Source organism: Salvelinus namaycush, chromosome 25 (genome assembly GCF_016432855.1).
Source record: "Salvelinus namaycush isolate Seneca chromosome 25, SaNama_1.0, whole genome shotgun sequence".
Lineage (NCBI taxonomy): Eukaryota > Metazoa > Chordata > Actinopteri > Salmoniformes > Salmonidae > Salvelinus > Salvelinus namaycush.
In genome coordinates, this window is record NC_052331.1 from 34800700 (window position 1) to 34822110 (window position 21411).

General features: G+C 42.2%; 2 protein-coding genes across 2 annotated transcripts in view; one reads left to right on the top strand and one right to left on the bottom strand.

Annotated features, from left to right (window-relative positions):
• Positions 1–4677: 4677 nt before the first annotated feature.
• Positions 4678–11232, bottom strand: LOC120020636 (leptin receptor gene-related protein-like). Its single transcript, XM_038964346.1, has 4 exons — positions 11103–11232; positions 8660–8735; positions 8200–8386; positions 4678–6753 (listed from the first exon to the last, which is right to left on the bottom strand). Exons 1-4 carry the CDS (start codon positions 11206–11208, stop codon positions 6637–6639), a joined length of 486 nt encoding a protein of 161 aa, XP_038820274.1. The 5' UTR covers positions 11209–11232; the 3' UTR covers positions 4678–6636.
• Positions 11233–11535: 303 nt separating this feature from the next.
• The window catches only part of LOC120020637 (tyrosine-protein kinase JAK1-like), a 28408-nt gene continuing 18532 nt past the window's right edge, over positions 11536–21411 (top strand). Inside the window, exons 1-13 of the mRNA XM_038964347.1 lie at positions 11536–11702; positions 14484–14679; positions 15238–15355; positions 15552–15702; positions 15826–15989; positions 16117–16321; positions 16507–16659; positions 17253–17435; positions 17620–17777; positions 17958–18072; positions 18309–18498; positions 20472–20575; positions 21030–21185. Of these exons, the coding sequence (XP_038820275.1) occupies positions 14496–14679; positions 15238–15355; positions 15552–15702; positions 15826–15989; positions 16117–16321; positions 16507–16659; positions 17253–17435; positions 17620–17777; positions 17958–18072; positions 18309–18498; positions 20472–20575; positions 21030–21185 (1881 nt within the window). The 5' untranslated portion in view covers positions 11536–11702; positions 14484–14495. The remainder of the gene's footprint in view (positions 11703–14483; positions 14680–15237; positions 15356–15551; positions 15703–15825; positions 15990–16116; positions 16322–16506; positions 16660–17252; positions 17436–17619; positions 17778–17957; positions 18073–18308; positions 18499–20471; positions 20576–21029; positions 21186–21411) is intronic.

Below are 21411 nucleotides of genomic sequence, written 5' to 3' on the forward strand. Positions count from 1 at the left end.
GCCTTAGGTAAGCATTTCCTTGTTAGTCCACACCTGTAGTTTATGAAGTATAAAATTGGATTTGACCTTGTGTGTGTTAGATATACACCCTTCTCCATCACTTTAGGGTAACTGCCTAAATGAGGGATGCAAAGTATATTGAAAGCTTCCACACAGGTGTGTTTCCTGAGATAATGAAGCACCGTGGCTATGTATAAAAATGCTGGCTAGGTAGACCATTATTTTGGCTATCATGGCTATGCCCACATAGTATGACTGCCGCCTCAGGGCATTGACTGGTTTGACGCGCATGAAAACCATATGGCCGTCTCAGTCACCAGAGCTCAACCCAATTGAACACTTTTCACCATCAACAAAACACCAAATGATGGACTTTCTTGTGGAAATATGGTGTCGCATCCCTCCAATAGAGTTCCAGTGGAACCTATGCCAAGGTGCATTGAAGCTGTTCTGGCTCGTGGTGGCCCAACGCCCTATAAAGACTCGGTTTGTTTTTCCTTTAGTTACTTTTACCCTTCAATAAACTTGGCTTCTCTCATTAGTTTAACCTAATGGTAGCATACTCGGTGAATGGCACAGATTTACGCTGTTTTGTGAAAGAGTTATGCAAAACAGACAACCTAGTAACCTACACAAGATTATGGGATGAGCTGAACAGAAAGCAGTCCTCAAACTAGCTATTTGAGATGTTAGCATACCTAGGCTACACTGTAGCAACTTCTAATTTGGCACACCTTGGTAATAGTCGAATGCAAGATGACACATTTGTTACCACCGGGCAACAACTACGTGGAAAAACTAACAACGTGAGGTGCATGGACGACAGCTATAGGTTTCTGGACTTGAAAGGGACAACATGGGTGAGTTAATGGTTTAGAATATATATTATTAGATAAGGTAGCCAGGCCTACGTACAGCTACGTCTATGATATGTTAAAATCATCCTCAGCCCCTCGAACAAAAGGCGGTAGCCTACTACTAACTGAGCGACCCCCCCCACACACAAAAACAAAGTAGAAGACGCCTTACCCGGAGAGTAGTCCACTTTATAAGATTACTTAAGTGTAATTATGAAGTATGAACATACGGTCTCTGTTAACCTTCTTGACTTCAGCGCACTATCCTATGTGCTCCGTCGCGTGCTTCTCTCTATTGGCGGTGGATTTTGGTCTCTCTCTCGCAGGACCTATTTTAGCTTTGACACCACAGAAGAAACACACCCCTGAATCCCACTCGCTCTCTCTGGCCGTTGCCCGTGCTTCCCCACTCGTTCTCTCTGGCCGTTGCCCGTGCTTCCCCACTCGTTCTCTCTGGCCGTTTCCCGTGCTTCCCCACTCGCTCTTTCTGTTCTTGTTGACAAGCGTCGCTCTCTCCCTCCCTCTTTTAGTGTTGATGCTGGCCAGCCTACAGAAGAAATTACACCAAACTGACATCAGCATTCATGAATCTGATAGGCTGTCTCTGCCAATCCAGCTGCCATCCAGCCAGGCTATTAAAAATATCCTGCAGTCATTATACTGCATAAGCCATCCCACATAGCAGGGCCACCCACTGTCCTAACTTTCCCTGCATATCTCATCTAGATTGCTGAGTTTTTGGATCCAGCAGCGGCCACTGGCCAGGATATCCTGCTAACTCTAAAGACATGCACCTCCATTGTAACTGTTGGGCAGCCAGCTGTGAGCGCTACGGGGGTGAATTTCCCCCCCAGGTGCAGATCTAGGATCAGCTTCCCCTGCCCCATATCCTACCTTAACCATTAGTTGGGGAAATGCAAAACTGACCCAAGATCAGTGTCTAGGGGCAACTTCACCCTACTCCAAAGACGGGCACCTGCAGGGTAACTGTGAGCACTGGCTATAACCATCTGTTTATACCTTTTTGAGGAGTTATTATGTTCAAGGCTAGAGGGGCCAGTCCAAACTGTTTTGATCCGTTTCTAGGCTGTTGCCAGGCAACAGTTGTCCCAGGTGCCAATGATGGATGGTCATTCCAGGGCCCCTTCTTTTTCATCCTACCGTCATCCTACCTATACCTATACCCTGACCTATATAGTACCCGTTAATCACATATGTACAGGCACGCACGACACACACACACACACACACACATATGCTCACACACACAGTATATCATTGTGTCATCGATATCTGCCTCAGAGGCTCGTCAAGTCTGAAAAGCCTTATGACCAGAATCCTATGGGCCCAGGGTCAACTAAAACAAGTTACTGAAGTTTATGCTTGACGTATACAAACCCCATCCGGCCTTGCAGCTTTGAAGTGCTCCATGACTGCGTCCCAAACGGCATCGTATTCCCCAACATACACTGGTGCACTGCTTTTGACCAAAGCCCTCATGGAGGTATTCCCAGCTTCAAGGCCAGATGGGGTTAGTACCTCTGAGTCTCAACAGTATATTGCTTTAGTTGAACCTGGTGAACTCCATCATGATGCCTTACATCATTCATCCAACTGCACCTTCATCTCTTTCACACACACAGTTTCACACAAACACTCTCTTATACAGTTTCTCTACTACTTCTCTCTCACACACACACACACACACACATTCTCTCTCTTTCTCTCCTACAGTCTCCTTCTCTCTCTCTGACAGAACAAAATGGATATCGTGAACACAGCCACCAGTCAAGTTCCACACCACATCAATGTTTCCCAACCAAATAAGGACATGTCTGTCTGATAATACAATCCCTCCATCCTGCGTCATCACACTCCCATTCACAGCCCAATGCATCCTATAATCAATGACATGCCAATTCTGATAAACCCAAAGCACAGTGACAGATGTGTATCATTAAATCTCCTTTTGTCTTCTTAAACTTTGCTAAACACAAAGTGGCAACACAAAGACAGCCTGAAATAAAACAGCCATTGATTTCTATCTAATTAAATAAAAATTAAACATTAAACTCATGTTTCTTTTACTTCGTTCGTGAATTGAATTGGCATTGAATTCGTTATGTAAATACGTTGAATTGTGCCTCCAGGACATCTGTGTGTTTAAGGAAGATCATAAAGGACTCCAGTCACTCGAGCAACAGACTTTTCACTGTTACCATCTGCCAAGCGGTATTGGAGCATCGGGTCTCGGACCAACAGGCTCCGAGACAGCTTCTACCGCCAGGCCATCAGACTGCTGAACAGCTAACTCTAGCTGTCTCCCTGCGCAGACATGCACCTTAGAACCTAGCTGCAGCTTAGACCCTAGCTGCACCTTAGAGCCTAGCTGCACCTTAGAACCTAGCTGCACCTTAGAACCTAGCTGCACCTTAGAACCTAGCTGCACCTTAGAACCTAGCTGCACCTTAGAGCCTAGCTGCCCCTTAGAGCCTAGCTGCACCTTAGAACCTAGTTGCACTGACTCTCCACACATCTAACCCCTACATACAGGCACACACAGCCATCCATAAACAAACATGCACATACTCTCTCTCTCTCCACAGTGCCATTCTATTATATACTGCACGACCAAGACAATACCCACTTTATATTTGTAAATAAATAGTCATACTTGACATGGCACATTCATGATCTATTCTGTATATCCATTCACAATCTGTTCAGTATATCCTATTGTTCATGATCTGTTCTGTATATCCTATTGTTCATGATCTGTTCAGTATATCCATCCACAATCTGTTCAGTATATCCTATTGTTCATGATCTGTTCAGTATATCCTATTGTTCATGATCTGTTCTGTATATCCTATTGTTCATGATCTGTTCAGTATATCCTATTGTTCATGATCTGTTCTGTATATCCATCCACAATCTATTCTGTATATCCTATTGTTCATGATCTGTTCTGTATATCCTATTGTTCATGATCTGTTCTGTATATCCATTGTTCATGATCTATTCTGTGTATCCTATTGTTCATGATCTATTCTGTGTATCCTATTGTTCATGATCTATTCTGTGTATCCTATTGTTCATGATCTGTTCTGTATATCCTAGTGTTCAAGCACTGCAATGCACCTTTTATACCTGCTGTAAAACTGTGTACATGACAAAAAAAAAATGGATTTGATTGAAAGGTTAAGTCTATTTGTGATGTCTCATACTAAAGAAAAACAATGTTTAGGCCTATCATCTGAATTTAGGGTCAGCCTCCAATTGACATCCTCCCTCTGTCTGTCTCTCTTTTTGTATCTCTCTCTCCCCATGGGAGCTCTTCACAGAGATTTATCCAGTCATTATGGCTGCTGTGTAAATCCTGGTGTCTACTAAAATGCTCCATCCATTAATAATACTCAGGGAATGGCCATGGTATACAGATACAATGATTCTGTATAGAAACAATTTTTGTGGTTGACTACAACAACAAAAAAGTGTCCAAGTGAATATAGTTAAATCAGCATATCACACTATTTGTTAAATGTTGCATACAGTACAACAATCTCAGAAGAAACTTACAACTGTACCATTATTAATAAGTCTAAGTATATCTGATTCAGTAATAAGGTTTCCTAAAATGGATATCTCTTTACTTACCAAGTCTCCTGTGTGACTGTGCCAGCAACCTGCACTTGTGTTCTGGCTTTCTGTCCCAATGCTCTCTCTCCATTCCAACCCCTTTGTGATGTAAAACTGCAAAAATATTGGACTCAAAAGATGGCCATTGAAATATTTACATATTAAAAAAGAAAACAAGAAATATTTTATTTCAATAGTGTTTTAATTAATGTTAGAAAACAAGACTGTGTATAGGTTTTTTTTGGTCATAGTTTAAAAAACAGTTCTCTCTGGTGCCCTCTAGTGTTTTGAAAGTGATGTTACATTTCGAGTTGACCAGTACATGTGCAACACAAAGGCGTCATAATGAACGATTGTTTTATGAGCTATGTTTATATTCATGAGATAAGATCATGTAGCAATGTTCAATATGTTTTTCTTTGGTGGGTGCTTATATTTGTCCTATTACACACGCACAAGTGTATCATTTATACATACGAGTGAATTGGAAACGTGTATTATTTTGGTTGTTGTTGTTGCATATGGCCACTCTCCCTGAAACACCCTTCAATTGACCCTTCAGTGAAAATAAGACATTGATTGGAAGTAGGCCTACTTTATACTTAGTGATTGCATGTTGCTATAGCTAAGTATAAAGTAGTCTGGTTACATTTGGTCACTAATTGCAATACATCATTCTATACTGTACTATATATATATATATAGGTTCTCAGGCTTTACCAGTACAGAATGTAAAAATTGGCTTTTATAAGTTATATAAAAACGTTTTTGAATTAGTAAAAAATAGATATTTAACAGGCACTTGTCAATGTGTTTAGTGTTTGTTGGTGAATAGAAACTTGGGCACTTCATTTTAACACAAACAGATCTGGTCTAAAAACTGCAAAATATATAGTGTTTACATTCCATGTGTGAAATCAACATTCCCGTACAAATGTAGACAATGATTCACAAACCCTTATGTTAGCTTCTGTCCTCAGTGAAGACAACCAGCTTATAATGGCATAAATGTAGTTTTCATAATTAATATGAACTGTGTGTTTCATAATCATAGACACATCAGAAACCTTAGTGGGGGGGGGGGGGGGAATCATGTCTACCTTATTTTCTTAAAATGGCCTTTGGTATTGGTGGAAATAATTGCAGAAGGGCAACATGTTGAAAACTACAGACAGAAACCTTGACCTGGTTATGTAGTCATACCCAAAGTGAGCATATGAAATAGATACATACAAACAAAAAGGTACACACGTAATCAACTGAAAAAATGAGTTGATCATTTGAAATGCTTACGCTTAAAATAAGATATTTTCACAAACAGAATACTCCCTAAATTAATTAGAAATAGACGGTGTAGTGGTGATTACAACAAAAATCATTCAACAGTATCCTTCATAACACATGTACAAGTTATTACTATCCTTAAACTAGCCTCTGGCTTTATAGATATGACTGTAGAGAGGTGGGCCTTGTCCAGAAACAACCACTCTAGCCCTAGACACTTGTGTAGATGTTAAAAGAACGTTTCCCCTTGGTGATATTTCACCATATGCTTACACCTATCCAGTCTTCTCACTGAGATCAACAGGTTCCTAGGGGGGGGTTTCTGGACGGGACACTGGTTTTCAATGACTCTCCCTCAGCATAGGGGACAGAAAAGGCAAAAAAGGTTGAAGGGAATAATGGAGCGAATACTATAAAAAAAAGGACAGACATCGCAGTGTCATTGTCCATTAACATCCCAGACACACTGTTCAGTGCCACCCTCTCCTCACTAACCAATCCCTTTCTCATAGGACATTAAATAGTCAGCATCAGCTTCTTAAAACGTCAGTTAGTAGCGACGTTAGGCCATAGTAGCTTTTGGGTTTATCATATCTGTTGTCCACCACTGTAAACTTGCTGTTAACAGGAATGACTGACTCCCTCTGTCTCCCAATCGATCCCTAGACCCTATGCACTTTTAGAGATCAGAGTAGATTTGATTGGTTTAAACAATATGGTGAAACTTCCACCTAGCCTATCAGAGGGCAAGGTGAAGCTACTACCATATTGGTTGCACCTGTCAAATCTCAGATCTCCACAAGTCCATAGGGTCTAGGGGGTCCATTTGGGATTGTGCCAGAGATCCACAGACGGTCTACCACTGCTCCCAGCTGAAGTCGTCTCCCCCGCCGAACACCAGGAAGAAGCCCAGGATGGTGAGGAAGATGAAAGCGTTGCCGGCCATCACCAGGCCACAGGCCCCCCACTGGATCTGTAAGAGAACAGGGCCATGTTCATTAGGCACCAGACGGAATAAAACAGGGAGGGACTACCTGGACCTGTCCAATGACAAAATTGCCTTTTTTTCTTCCCTTTCTTCCCCCCCAGGGCAAAATTTTTGATTTTTTTTCTTCTGTTGCGTGACGTTATGAACAAAACCTAGATAAGACACAGTCACTGGTTGTGCTCTATCAATTTGATTTATTAGATGTTAACTACAGCTCTGCTAACAAGTAATATAGGTGTAGTATTTTACCTTTATTTAACTGGGCAAGTCAGTTAAGAACAAATTCTTATTTACAATGACGGCCTACCCGGCCAAACCCGGACAACGCTGGGCCAATTGTGCACAGCCCTATGGGACTCCCAATCACAGCCGGTTGTGATACATCCTGGAATCGAACCAGGGTATGTAGTGATGCGTCTAGCAGTGCCTTAGACCGCTGCGCCACTCAGGAGCAACTTTCAGTTACCTGAGCTATTATTGGGTATCATCAGGACTCGTACCAGCATCTATCATTCACAACTACATTAATTCTAGGATCAGCTTTACCTACCCAAGTCATTATGACCATCAACACTTAAATTGACCCTAAATCAGCTTATCAGCTTATCAACCTTAGGCCAGACATGGTACTCTGGTCCCCTTCACGAAAGGCTGTGTACATCATAGAGCTCACAGTCCCGTGGGAAAACTCTGTTGAAGAGGCCTACGAGCGTAAGAAACTGCGTTACACAGAGTTGGCAGCAGACGCAACTCAGTGTGGCTGGAATGCAAAAGTCTGGCCAGTTGAAGTGGGATGCAGAGGATTCGTGGCTTCTTCCACCATCAGGTTGCTGAAAGAACTTGGAATCCATGGACAGGCTCTGCGGCAGAGCGTCAGAGCAAATTCTCAAGCAGCTGAAAGAGGCAGCCAGTGGATCTGGATCAAACGGAAGGACCCTTGCTGGGCTATAACTTCATGACCCCCCACCCTCACCTGAGAACCCAATTCAGATCCCTCCAACTTGAGGAGGGCATATGAGGTATGCGGTCAGCTGTAGGGCTGGCTCAGGGAAGAGGACGCCCCTGCCTTGCATAGTCCCGTGGGAAATCTTAATTGGGCATGGGACACAAGCTAAGGCTTGATCACCCTTTAGCTGGCCACCTTTGATGAGAGTGTTTAGTAATTAAAGGCCGAAACACCCACTGATTCGAAGGCAAACTACTGAGGATGTGTCCCAAAATTGACATCTTAACCCAGTCTAAGAAATAAACCTCCCATGCCACTCTTTCAACATCACGGCAAATCTCATGTGAGTGCATACCATCTATTGGCACAATGGACAGTTTTAACATCTCGTCCCGTGTTTTATGATTCTGATTCTATAATGGCATAAAGCAACTAAATTGACACATGACAGTCATTGGCCATTGACAATATCAGGCAGGACTCACTAATGCAACCCGGGCCAGTATGATGGGAAGCCCAAACGCAGACACCACAATGCCCGTAGTGAAGAAGCATGCCAGCTCTCTGCATGCGTTGCTGGCGGCGTCACTGTCATCACTGAGCCTTCTGGATATGAAGGTGGGGATAGGAGACAGTATGTAGAAGATGAGGACGAAGAGAGGCCAGTACACCCTGTGAAAACAATGAAAAGAAAACCGGTTCAAATCAGTTGTGTTCATATTCATTTAATTATCAGAGATGCAGAACATGACACCCCTTGCCGGTTTTGAACCTGGGTCACCCAGCCCATATGGAAACACACTAACCACTGCTCCGGTATGGTTAACCACCTTGGAGAAAATCATGACGCATTGCACCAGAGTTAGGTACACCACTAACTTCCATATGTGGTCCCATTTAACAAGTGTCTTCACAGATTTCAGAGGTAAGGGGGCAAATACATACCCATACTGCTCCAGTGCACAGCCCAACAGCAGGAAAGTCAAGCCAATAGCTCCACCGAAGGACAAGCCAACCAGCGCTATAGGACGACAGAAACAGAGATGGTGAGGCAGTTGTCACTTTTACAGACAGGGTTCTTACTGGCTATCCAGCAAAGATGGATCCTACTCAGTAGTCTACTCACTCTAAGCAGCCAAATGTCCCATCCAAATAAATACTCAAATATAAGAAAAGGTAGCATGCAACTTATAATGTATTATGCAACTAATAATAAGGTTCTGCCATCATGAACGTGAATAAAAGGATAAATGGAATTTACACAATTAAGTAACATTTTCTTTTCTCAAGAGAGAGCTGGTCGACCGTTTGCAGTGTGGATTGCCTTCACTGCCCGTGAATACACACTACCGTTCAAAAGTTTGGGGTCACTTAGAAATGTCCTTTTTTTTAAAAGAAAAGCTCATTTTGTCCATTAAAATATCATCAAATTGATTAGAAATACAGTGTTGACATTGTTAACGTTGTAAATGACCATTGTAGCTGGAAACGGCTGATTTTTAATGGGATATCTACATAGACGTAGAGGCCCATTATCAGCAACCATCACTCCTGTGTTCCAATGGCACGTTGTGTTAGCTAATCCAAGTTTATCATTTTAAAAGGCTAATTGATCATTAGAAAACCCTTTTGCATTTATGTTAGCACAGCTGAAAACTGTTGTTCTGATTAAAGAAGCAATACAACTGGCCTTCTTTAGACTAGTTGAGTATCTGGAGCATCAGCATTTGTAGGTTCAATTACAGGCTCAAAATGGCCAGAAACAAAAGACCTTTCTTCTGAAACTCGTCAGTCTATTCTTGTTCTGAGAAATGAAGGCTATTCCATGCGAGAAATTGCCAAGAAATTGAAGATCTGGTACAACGCTGTGTACTACTCCCTTCACAGAACAGCACAAACTGGCCCTAACCAGAATAGAAAGAGGAGTGGGAGGCCCCGGTGTACAACTGAGCTAGAGGACAAGTACATTAGTGTCTAGTTTGAGAAACAGACACCTCACAAGTCCTCAAAATCTTCCGTTTCCAGCTACAATAGTCATTTACAACATTAACAATGTCTACACTGTATTTCTGATCAATTTGGTGATGTTATTTTAAATGGACAAAAACAAAAAGTGCTTTTCTTTCAAAAACAAGTAATTTCTAAGTGACTCCAAACTTTTGAACGGTAGTGTATGATATACTTTATTGTCCACATGAGGCACTGCATCTCAGTGCTGGAGGCGTCACTACAGACCCTGGTTCGATTCCAGGCTGTATCACAACCGGCCGTGATTGGGAGTACCATAGGGCAGCGCACAATTGGCCCAATGTTGTCCGGGTTAGGCCGTCATTGTAAATAAGAATTTGTTCTTGACTGCCTTGCCTAGTTAAATAAAGGTTCAATAAAATCAAACTATGCATAGACGGCTTGAAAGAAACGGTAGGAGAAGGTGAATGTTGAACTTTTGCTGGATACATATCCTGATGATGCTGCGTGCTACTTTGCGTAAAACACTGTAGGTGTGTTCTAAGCCTGACGCATAAATCCAACATATGCAAAACACAGAACGCACTGCAACGCAATGCTGCAAGGCAAACGCAACGTTCCATTGGAAATGAAATGTACTTCTGGTGTACCAAAATGTAAACACTGTCGGTGTGATCGAGGCGTTTTTCGAACACACCGATAGCGTCATTGCGCAAAATAGCACGCATCATCTTGATATGTATGCAATAAAAGTTCAACATTCACCTTCTGCTACCATTTCTGTCAAGCCGTTAAACGCATACAGTTTTACGTATACATTAGATAAATCAACGTATGCACCACAACTGCATCTGTAGGCAATGCTGCAAGGAAAACGCAGCGTTTCATTGGAAATTGATGTAATTATGGTGTCGGTGCGTTTGAAGCAAGCCTGCATTTGTTGCGAACTCTCAAGTAGCCAAATAAATCGTACTTGAGTCTTAATTGTAGGGAAATACACAAGCACATTGTATAATTATTTTATATTTCAATACTGGATAACAAACTAACATGTCAATGTGACAGTGTACGCCACGGCAACGTATCACAACAAAGCAAAAGTTATACGTGACACCATAACAGGGATCATGGCTAGAACGAATACATTTTTTTTTTTAGATTAACATCAGATTTTACAGATTTTACTGTAGCAGGTTAGGGGAATAGGGCTACGGTTATGAAAATGGTAAAGGTTCGCTAAAATAAAAATCTACTTTTGACGTTAATTTGACAAAAGCTAGAACCCTTCTAGCCAAGACCCATAATAAGTGTTCGTAGCATACGTGGAATCGATACAATGTTGCACTTGGCTTGCCAGTGGCGGGGAGAACACGTTTATGGAAACAAGAGAGTTGTGTAGAGCAAGTATCAATCAATTTACCTTTAATACCCGCCATTGTCTTATGTCTTAAATTGTCAATTTCTCTTTGTGCTTGGTTTGTTCGTAAACGACTTCCTATTTCCTCCTTCGAACTTTTTATTTGCATCAGCTGACTTTCTTAAAGGAGCCATTTGTTTTCGCTACGTTTAGTCTACGTTTCTATTTCCACTGTATATATATTTCACAATTTTATTATTGAGCTCAGCTACGGAATGTTCTTGACACCTACTGTGCAAAATATTCCTTGCTGTAAAATTGCTCCTGAATTGAAGTATTTCATCGTAACTAATTGAAATAGCCTTGTAGTCCTCCTGGTTCTGTAATCCAGTACACGGGTTCATTCTGTTTCCGCTAGATTGTTTAACCAATAGACATAGTTGGGCGTGGATTTTCGAAAGCGTTTTCGAGAATTGACACAACGTTTGCCTGGAAGACCCATGACCGAGATTTGCCAACTGCATTACGCAGGACTGGACACCTTTATCAATGGTAAATGCTGAGAAAGTCATTATAATACATAGTAATAATAGTACATTGATATTGAGGCACTGATGAACGACAGGGCTGTTTTTCCAGAGACTCGTGGACGGCAATACATAGGTGAGTTTCATGAGTTGTTTCATCATGTATTATTGGTACAGGTCAACTGTATACTGTAAAGGACTGTATGTTATGTATAATGACGGATACCTGTAACAAATCGAACTTCTCTGAAATGAAAATGGATGGCCCTCCCTTCAACAATACATATGTTTTACGTGACCCCCCCCTGAACGCTTTTTAAAAGAAACAAGTGACCCTCCCCTATACCCAAAAGAATAATTAAAAACTAAAGTGGATAGCAGGGAACATGCCTACCGTTTACCCTCACTCTTAGGGCAGACACGAGCCTTAGATGTGCAGTTTTAGGAACTGTTCTTATACGCATTATGCATTGCATGGCAATGTAGTATTTTTGACAGTGCTGCAAGCCAGAAGGTTGTGGGTTCGAAGACCAAGACAAGATATCTTTTATAACAAAAACATTGAATTCATCTATCATTTTATTTGTGCGTCCCAGAAAAAAAATAGCCTTTTATAAATTAATTTCATGCAATTCTAAGTCATTTTACATGACTGGAGGCAAGCAGTTATTATTTGTTTTATATATACTACACAAAACATGTGAGCGGAGTGGAACGGGGAGCCGTGCATTCATTATTTGGCGGAGCAGTAGCGCTCAGCCACGAGTTCTGGGCACGCTCTACCCAGTGTATTTCCGTTTCTTTAACCAGGTTTCCACCCCCCATATGTGAGTAAAGTACATGTCGGATAAAAATAAAAGTAATGACAAGCCTTATGGAAACAGAACATTTTCCGGTAAACTTTCCGAATGTCCGAATGTGCAAGGTGATGAGCTTGATGCTCCTTTCCAATAAATATCCAGGGTATATTCTGGTGTGACATGATAATCGATGCTTGGCTGCCGTTTGACAAATAAAAAGAATATCGCTCTTTTGTCCATGATACTAATCTTATCATGTAGGCTATACGTGCGGCTCTAGCCAACAACACCCAGATAGCGATGTTGGCTAGAGCCGCACGTACAAATAACAGAGCGGGCCCCTATATAACAACTTTTTTTTGTGAGAACCATCAGTAGAGTTCATTCAATGGAAACCTATTTAACTTGTATTTTTTTTATTCGGTACATGGTAATTTAACCACAAAGAGTATTTACTACGTCATCACGTGCAGCCCTTTTTTTCTGCAACAAGTCCGTTTGATGGAAACATCTCAGGTGGGGAAATGCGCATATTGTTTTTATGCGGATTTTTTTGAATATTCACATGAAAATCTGTCGCCAATTGGATGTAAACCTAGCTATTATTACTATAATTGTATTTATTTATTTTAAGGCATATTCTGTTGTATTTAATAGCCTACCCAAACACAAGTAATGCGCAATAGTTTTGAGTATCTAGGTTTCCATCCAATTGGTGGCAGATTTTCATGAAAATAATCTACAATCTACATAAATAAAATATGCGCGTTTTCCCACTAGAGATGTGTTTCCATCAAATTGACTTGTTGCAGATAACTTTTGCGGTTAAATCCACATGTACCGAATAAAACATTGTTACATGGGTTTCCTTCGCATTTTCAACTCTACTGATGGTTTTGTCACAAAATGTGTAGCATTAAATAGGGAATGTGCCCCCTCTGGTATTGGCAAGTGAGCTGTTGCCAACAGCTCGCGGATATAGCCTACACATTGAGATTACTATGGACAAAAAGAGCGAGATTATTTTAATTTGTCAAATGGCAGCCAAGCATCAATCATCATGTCACCAGAATAAGACTCTCGATATTTATTGGATTTGGAGCATCAAGCTCATCACCTTGCACTTTCACCACCCTGTGAAGTTCATCATAATTTATTTAATCTGTAGCCGAATAAATTGTATGCTTTCCAGAGTGGTGGTGGGAGGACTACACAACATATTTTCGCGTGACTACAAGTTTACGTCTATAAGATCGTTATTATATCAATATTTGCGCATAAAAGCGTTTCCACCGCAGTGGAGTGTATTCATGGATTCCAAGGGAAGCCAGGCATCCTCAAATATTTGACCAATAAAAAAAAAGATCATTATTATTATTTTATTTATCTTTCGTCTCTCTGTGTTTCATAATTTTCTGTCAATTCACAAGTGGCTGAATCTCACTGGAGAAATAATCTGAGTGAGGGAAACAGCGTCCCTCTGTCTCTGTATGTGTAGCCCATGTATCTGATGCTGTCTGGAACAAAAGAGTATGACATGTTGCCGCCATAGCATTTGATTGACTGATGCCAGTAAGTGTTTGGCCTCCTCCCTTGATCATTTAAAAAAAAACAAATAATTAGCCAATCAGCGTTGCACTGAGCTCAACTGTGGGTTGTCCTGGTGCAGCAAAATGCCTCTCAAGGGAGGCCAGTTTGGATTTGGCTTGACAATGCCCTGTGCACAAAGCGAGGTCTATACAGAAAATGTTTGTTGAGATCGGTGTGGAAGAACTTGACTGGACTGCACAGAGCCCTGAACTCAACCTCAGTGAACACCTTTGGGATAAATTGGAACGCCGACTGCGAGCCAGGTCTAATCGTCCAATATCAGTGCCCGACTTCACCAATGCTTTTGTGGCTGAATGGAAGCAAGTCCCCACAACAATGTTCCAACATCAAGTGGAAAGCCTTCCCAGAAGAGTGTGGGGGGGGGGGGCAACTCCATATTAATGCCGATGATTTTGGAATGAGATGTTCAACGAGCAGGTGTCCACATAGTTTTGGTCATGTAATGTATTAAAGCCACATAGTAACCTACTTCTTCACCCGCTCAACGTTCACCTTATCTCCTTTAGTGAAGCAGGGCAATGGAAGTGGGCAGGCAACTGTTGGTAAAGATGAGGATGAAGAGGAAGGGCGAGTTCACCTCAGTTCCTGTAATAGCGCAGGGCCTCGAGGTCCATCTCTACCTGGAAGACTCTCCCCGGCTGGAGTTTCTCCGGGGTTGTTACACTGCTGAGGAGCTGTGCACAAAGGCAGCTAAGAAGTCCGGTGAGTCTGAGTCACGTTAGTGTTGGCACATACACTGAGTGTGTACAGAACATTAGGAACACCTGCTCTTTCCAACTTGACACAACAACTGTAGGAAGTAGTCAACCTGGGCCAGCATCCCTGTGGAACGCTTTCGACACCTTGTAGAGTCCATGCCCCAACGAATATAGGCTGTTCTGAGGTCAAATGGGGTGTGCAACTCAATATTAGGAAGGTGTTCCTAATGTTTGGTAAACTCAGTGTATGTCCCCTGACTCTGTTCACTCTCTCTTTCTCTCTCTCTCTCTTGCACAGCACACACAACAAATGCACACACACACACACACACTATTAGTTGGTGCCCCATCTCAGTTTGTTCTCCTCTGTTTGTATCCTTCTTTTCAGAGTAGAACATTCAGCAGGATATTTTCACTCCTGCAGGATATTTTCACATTCCATAAGTCTTCCTTCTGCCTCCTGACTTATTTGAATGTTTGTCATGGATCATGAATATGACATTGTCATATAGCACCTGGCTGGTTCTTGTTGAGGGAAATCATGTCTCTCTTTTTTTTCTAGGCATTTCCCCTCTTTGCTGCAATTTGTTTGCCCTGTATGATGAGGTCAGGAAAATCTGGTTCCCTCCTAATCACACCTTCAAGGAAAGCAGCCGCTTAAAGCTCCACTATCGCATGAGGTAAGAATTAGGATAAGCTACTCCTCAGTTTGTCACAAATATTGAAGTAACAAAACAGAGAGAACCATTTTAGGATGCAGCAGCTATTTGGTCTGCAAATTCAACAAACTTGTTGAGTTAAACCATTTCTTTCTTACAAAACGTTCATACTGACAGTGAAATACCTTTTAAAGATAACCCTGATCTCTTTATTCAGGTTCTACTTCACCAACTGGCATGGTGCGAATGAGAGTGTGCCACGTGTTTGCAGACACGCCCTCAAGAGAAAGAACAGCAATGGTCCGAAGACCGAACCAGAGGGTAATCCCCTCCTTGACACTGCCTCACTGAAGTATCTGTTTGCCCAGGTATCCTTTCACACTCAGAACATATTTTCACACAGTTTAAAACAGGTATATACTCAAATGGAGAGCTCTAGCATACACAATCATATATCCTGAATCATGTGTTTGTGCGTTTGATTTTCCCAGGGTCAGCATGACTTCCTGAAGGGGTGGGCCACACTGTGTAACCCTCAGAATGAAGAGGAGGTCCACTATATTGAGAATGAGTGCCTGGGGATGGCAGTGTTGTCTATCTCACACCATGCCCTGGACAACAACATCGTCATCCCTGGTGTAGCAGGGCAAATCAGGTAACCAGTCACAATCCCAGAGGCTCAAAATTAAACCGTTTATTACTGTCGGTTTACCATCTTTCTTACGCTCATGCACACACACACACAGACCCGACTCACACACGACTCCTTCCGTCCCACCCAGCTATAAGAAATATATCCCAGATAGAGTGAACCAAATCATCAAGCAGCGGAACTTCCTGACACAACTCCGTATCTCCCGGGTGTTCCAGGACTTCCTCAACGAGTTCAACAACAAGACAGTGCAGAGCGACAACGTCAGCACCCACGACATCAAGGTCAAATACCTAGCTACATTGGAAACTCTGACCTGTGGGTTCGGCTGTGAGGTGTGTAGCAAGATGTACTACAGTACCCATAATGCTCTCTGTAACCGTGTTTGCAGACACACTCTCAGAAAAAAAATTGCACTGGGCCAAAGACAGAACCAGGTGGTACTCCGATAGTCTGTCTAAGGTCTGTGTAAAGAAGTTCCTGAAGCTAACAAAATGGTGTCCTGTCTCATCAATACAAGGACTACGAGCCCAAAGTGCTCCGTGTGATGGACAGCGAAGGGGAGATCCAAGGAACACCCACTTCCTGTAACCAGGGTCAGCCCACCCAGTACCAAGTCCTTGTGTCTGGAAATACAGGGATCAAGTGGCGGAGGAAGCAACAGAATGTGACCGTGAGTATATTATTTTGGCACATATAATGTGTAAATGATGGTACACCTTGTATCTATCATTATTATCTGAATTAAACCAAATCTAATCTTATTAGTCACATGCTAAATACAACAGGTGTAGACTTTATAGTGAAATGCTGAATACAACAGGTGTAGACTTTACAGTGAAATGCTGAATACAACAGGTGTAGACTTTACAGTGAAATGCTGAATACAACAGGTGTAGACCTTACAGTGAAATGCTGAATACAACGGTCGGAGGCCGAGCAGTTGCCATACCAGGCAGTGATGCAACCAGTCAGGATTCTCTCGATGGTGCAGCTGTAGAACCTTTTGAGGATCTGAGGACCCATGCCAAATCTTTTCAGTTTCCTGAGGGGGAATAGGTTTTGCCCTCTTCACGACTGTCTTGGACCATGTTAGATTGTTGGTGATGTGGACACCAGGGAACTTGAAGCTCTCAACCTGCTCCACTGCAGCCCCGTCGATGGGAATGGGGGCGTGCTCGGTCCTCTTTTTCCTGTAGTCCACGATCATCGTCTGATATTTTGTTTATCAAGAGATAAAAAATGTCATGTTCATCTATTTCTCAGAATGCATGGACTGCCAAAGAGAAGAAAAAATCCCCAAAGCACAAAACCAACATCAACTGGACGAACAAACCACCTGAAGGCGTTTCGAACGAATGGAAAACCTTCTCTGACTTCCATGAGATCACACACATCAACATCAAGGGCTCCACAGTCACTGTCCACAAGCAGGACAACAAAAAAATGGTAGAGTTTCATTGTTTGAAGTTTCAGGGGAAACTTATTTAGCAAAATGTTTAATAATATCTGAATGAGCAATCTTGATCGAGGCTAAGTTCCATTGCTTTACATTACGTCTGTGTATTCTTTTGTACCAATTTTTACATTGGACATCCACCTTTCATCGTTTGTTGTCACTTTGTTTCCATAGGAACTGAGCCTGGTTTTCCACGCAGAGGCGTTGTCTTTTGCCGCCCTTATTGATGGATACTTCCGTCTGACGGTGGACGCACATCACTTCCTGTGTACAGACGTGGCCCCTCCCTCTGTGGTGCGGAACCTGCAGGAAGGCTGTCATGGGCCAATCAGGTGAGTTTAAATATCCCCATTCAGTTGTCATTGGATAGAGAACATGTACATATTAGTACAATGCAAAAATGTAGTACTTCTATAGTCAGTTTGTTCGATTATACAGATATTGATATAATAATACTTCTATAATAGTGTAGAACTGAGTTGATCCAAGCCTTTTGGCCCCTCCCCTTCCAGCATGGACTACACCTCCCACAAGCTGCGTCAGGAGGGCGAGGAGGAGGGCATGTACGTCCTGCGCTGGAGCTGCATTAACTATGACCACATCCTCCTGACTGTCACAGGCAACGAGGTACAGTACCACAAACACCACCTGCCTCACCCACAGTCATGTAGACATGTATACAGCCACTCTCATTTTAAGACAATCGTACATTTATTTCTTTTGAAAACAGGTCCGCCCTATCTTGTTAGTCACCATAATTTGCCTGAACTGAATTGTGATAATCCGTTGCTGTATGAATTCCTGTGTTAATAAATGGACTGATGTATTGCTCTCTAACCTCTTTCTCCTCTTGGCTGCTGTAGGTGGACCTGACCAATAGTCGTCTGTACCGTAGCTTTAAGATCGAGGTGGGGCCGGAGGGCTACAGCCTGAATGGTACGGACCTGAGGCAGCCCTCCCTCAGGGAGCTGATGGAACAGCTGAGGGGCCAGACTCTCAGTACAGACAGAGTCACCTTCCAGCTCCGCAAGGCCTGCCCTCCCCAGCCCAGAGGTATGGTATGATACCCTGCCCCAAAACTATCACCACGGCACCTAATGCCTTACCATAGTCCTGCCCAGAGGTTTGGTATGATACCTTGCCCCAAAACTATCATCACGGCACCTAATGCCTTACCATAGTCCTGCCCAGAGGTTTGGTATGATACCTTGCCCCAAAACTATCATCACGGCAATTAATTCCTTACCATACGGGCATTGGTACATTATACCATACAATACACCAGGGGGCCTCATTTATAAACATCACGTACACACAAAATATGCCCCAAAACATGCGTGCGCCAGTTTCCACGCAAAAGTTGGATTTTATAAGAAACTAGATAGGCTATTATAATCTCATCAGGCAGGGAGTTTATAACATACAGTAGAGTTGAACATGGAAGTGTGTAGGATACCACTTTAAGTAGGGCTACAGTAGTTTTCATCAGAGTAGATCAATGTTTCAGAATTCGTGGGCAGTGCAGCATATTTAGGTTCCGGAAAATGCCAAACATTATTGCGTTCAAATGATCTGTTTAAAGGTCCACAACAATTTGTAGTTGTTTTTGTCTTTCAGAAACGGTCAGATACAACAAATGTCATTACAAAAGAAAACATTCTGCCAACACCTCCAAAGACATTTGATCAAGTTTGCCATTACTAGATCTAATTCCAACACTTCCAAAGTATACAGCACATAAGGGCGTTATTGTCACCATAAAAGGTGAATGATGTCAACGTCAACAGTGAAGTGAAGAGGCGACTCCAGGATGCTGGCCTTCTAGGCAGAGTTCCTCTGTCTAGTGTCTGTGTTCTTTTGCCCATCTTAATCTTTTCTTTTTGTTGGCCAGTCTGAGAATGGCTTTTTCTTTGCAACTCTGCCTAGAAGGCTAGCATCCTGGAGTCGCCTCTTCACTTTTGACATTGAGACTGGTGTTTTGTGGGTACTATTTAATGAAGCTGCCAGTTGAGGACTTGTGAGGCATCTGTTTCTCAAACTAGACACTCTAATGTACTTGTCCTCTTGCTCAGTTGTGCACCGGGGCCTCCCATTCCTCTTTCTATTCTGGTTAGAGACAGTTTGCACTGTTCTGTGAAGGGAGTTGGACACAGTGTTGTACGAGATCTTCAGTTTTTTGGCAATTTCTCGCATGTAATAGCCTTCATTTCTCAGAACAAGAATAGACTGATGACTTTCCGAATAAAATTAATTGTTTCTGGTCATTTTGAGCCTGTAATCGAACCCAGAAATGCTGATGCTCCAGATACTCAACTAGTCTAAATAAGGCCAGTTTTATTGCTTCTTTAATCAGAACAACAGTTTTCAGCTGTGCAAACATAATTGCAAAAGGGTTTTCTAATGATCAATTAGCCTTTTAAAATGACAAACTTGGATTAACTAACACAACATGCCATTGGAACACAGGAGTGATGGTTGTTGATAATGGGCCTCTGTACGCCTATGTAGATATTCCATTAAAAATCAGCCGTTTCATTAGTCATTTACAACATTAACAATGTCTACACTGTATTTCTGATCAATTTGATGTTATTTTAATGGACCAAAAATGTGCTTTTCTTTCAAAAACAAAGACATTTCTAAGTGACCCAAAACTCTGAACGGTAGTGTAGTTATTGTCATTTTTGAATTCAGGCTGTAACACAACACCATGTGGAATAAGTCAAGGGGTATGAATACTTTCTGAAGGCACTGTATGACGAGTGCCAAGTTTATACATCTCAATATCTTTGTGCGTGCGCGGTCTTTTCAGAAATGGTGCACGTGGATATTTAGTATGACATTTACACAACGGTTATAAATGAGGCCCCTGAGCTGGATGAGTTCTTCTGTTCATACCAATATCAAACAGGAAATGTTGCTCAGTAACCGTGGTTTTCTCTGTCACCTCATCTCACTTTAGAGGGACATGTTTGGCGTGTGTCTTTTTTGTTTCCTATTTCTGCGTGGTTTTTCGTTTTCTTTAGAAATCTCTAACCTTCTGTTCGTGACGAAGAGAGAGGCGGCGCCGACACACCCCATACAGAGTCAACTCATCTTCCACAGGATCCTCAAAGAGGACATATTGCAGGTGTGTGTGTCTGTGTGCTTGCGTGTGTGTGTGTATGTATTGGGGTCCCGAGTGGCGCAGTGGTCTAGGGCACTGCATCTCAGTGCTAGAGGCGCCACTACAGACCCTGGTTCGATTCCAGGCTATATCACAACCGGCCGTGATTGGGAGTCTCATAGGGCAGCACACAATTGGCCCAGCGTCATCTGGGTTAGGGTTTGGACGGGATAGGCTGTCATTGTAAATAAGAATTTGTTCTTAACTGACTTGCCTAGTTAAATAAAAGTTTAAAAAATAAAATAATAATAAAAAATGTATGTATGCATGTGTGTTTTCAAGCTAGGCTGTGTACAGTATGTTCGTGTGAGCAGGATGCCCTACACTGGCAATGCTACCTTTTCATTAATTTGTTTGACATCTACAGTTATGCTTTTCTGTCATTAACCAGGTCTGTGTCTCCCATATGTTTATCTAGGAGGAGCACTTGGGCTGTGGCACCAGAACTAACATCTATGCTGGTAAACTGAAGATAAAGTGTGAGGAAGAGAAGGATGTATGGGGTTCCCAAACCCACCACCAGGTCAAAGTGGTCCTGAAAGTGCTGCGGTCCCAACACAGGGACATCTCTATGGTGAGAACACACGCGTGCACACCCTCACACGTTCTGTATAAATATAAGAGGCTTTATAAATATATTTGATTGACATTCACACAGTGGTGTAAAGTACTTCAGTATACATATTTTAAAGTACTTCAGTATACATATTTTAAAGTACTTCAGTATACATATTTTAAAGTACTACTTAGGTTGTTTTTTGGGGTATTTGTTCTTCACTATTTATATTTTTGACAAATTT

Bases quoted from the DNA above. Each gene is read 5' to 3' on its own strand.
- LOC120020636 (XM_038964346.1), bottom strand. From the start codon at position 11,208: ATGCAAATAAAAAGTTCGAAGGAGGAAATAGGAAGTCGTTTACGAACA. The intron at 8,736-11,102 runs GTAAATTGATTG...GTCGTCCTATAG, and splicing joins GACAATGGCGGGTATTAAAG to CGCTGGTTGGCTTGTCCTTC. The intron at 6,754-8,199 runs GTGAGTCCTGCC...GTTCTCTTACAG, and splicing joins TACTGGCCCGGGTTGCATTA to ATCCAGTGGGGGGCCTGTGG.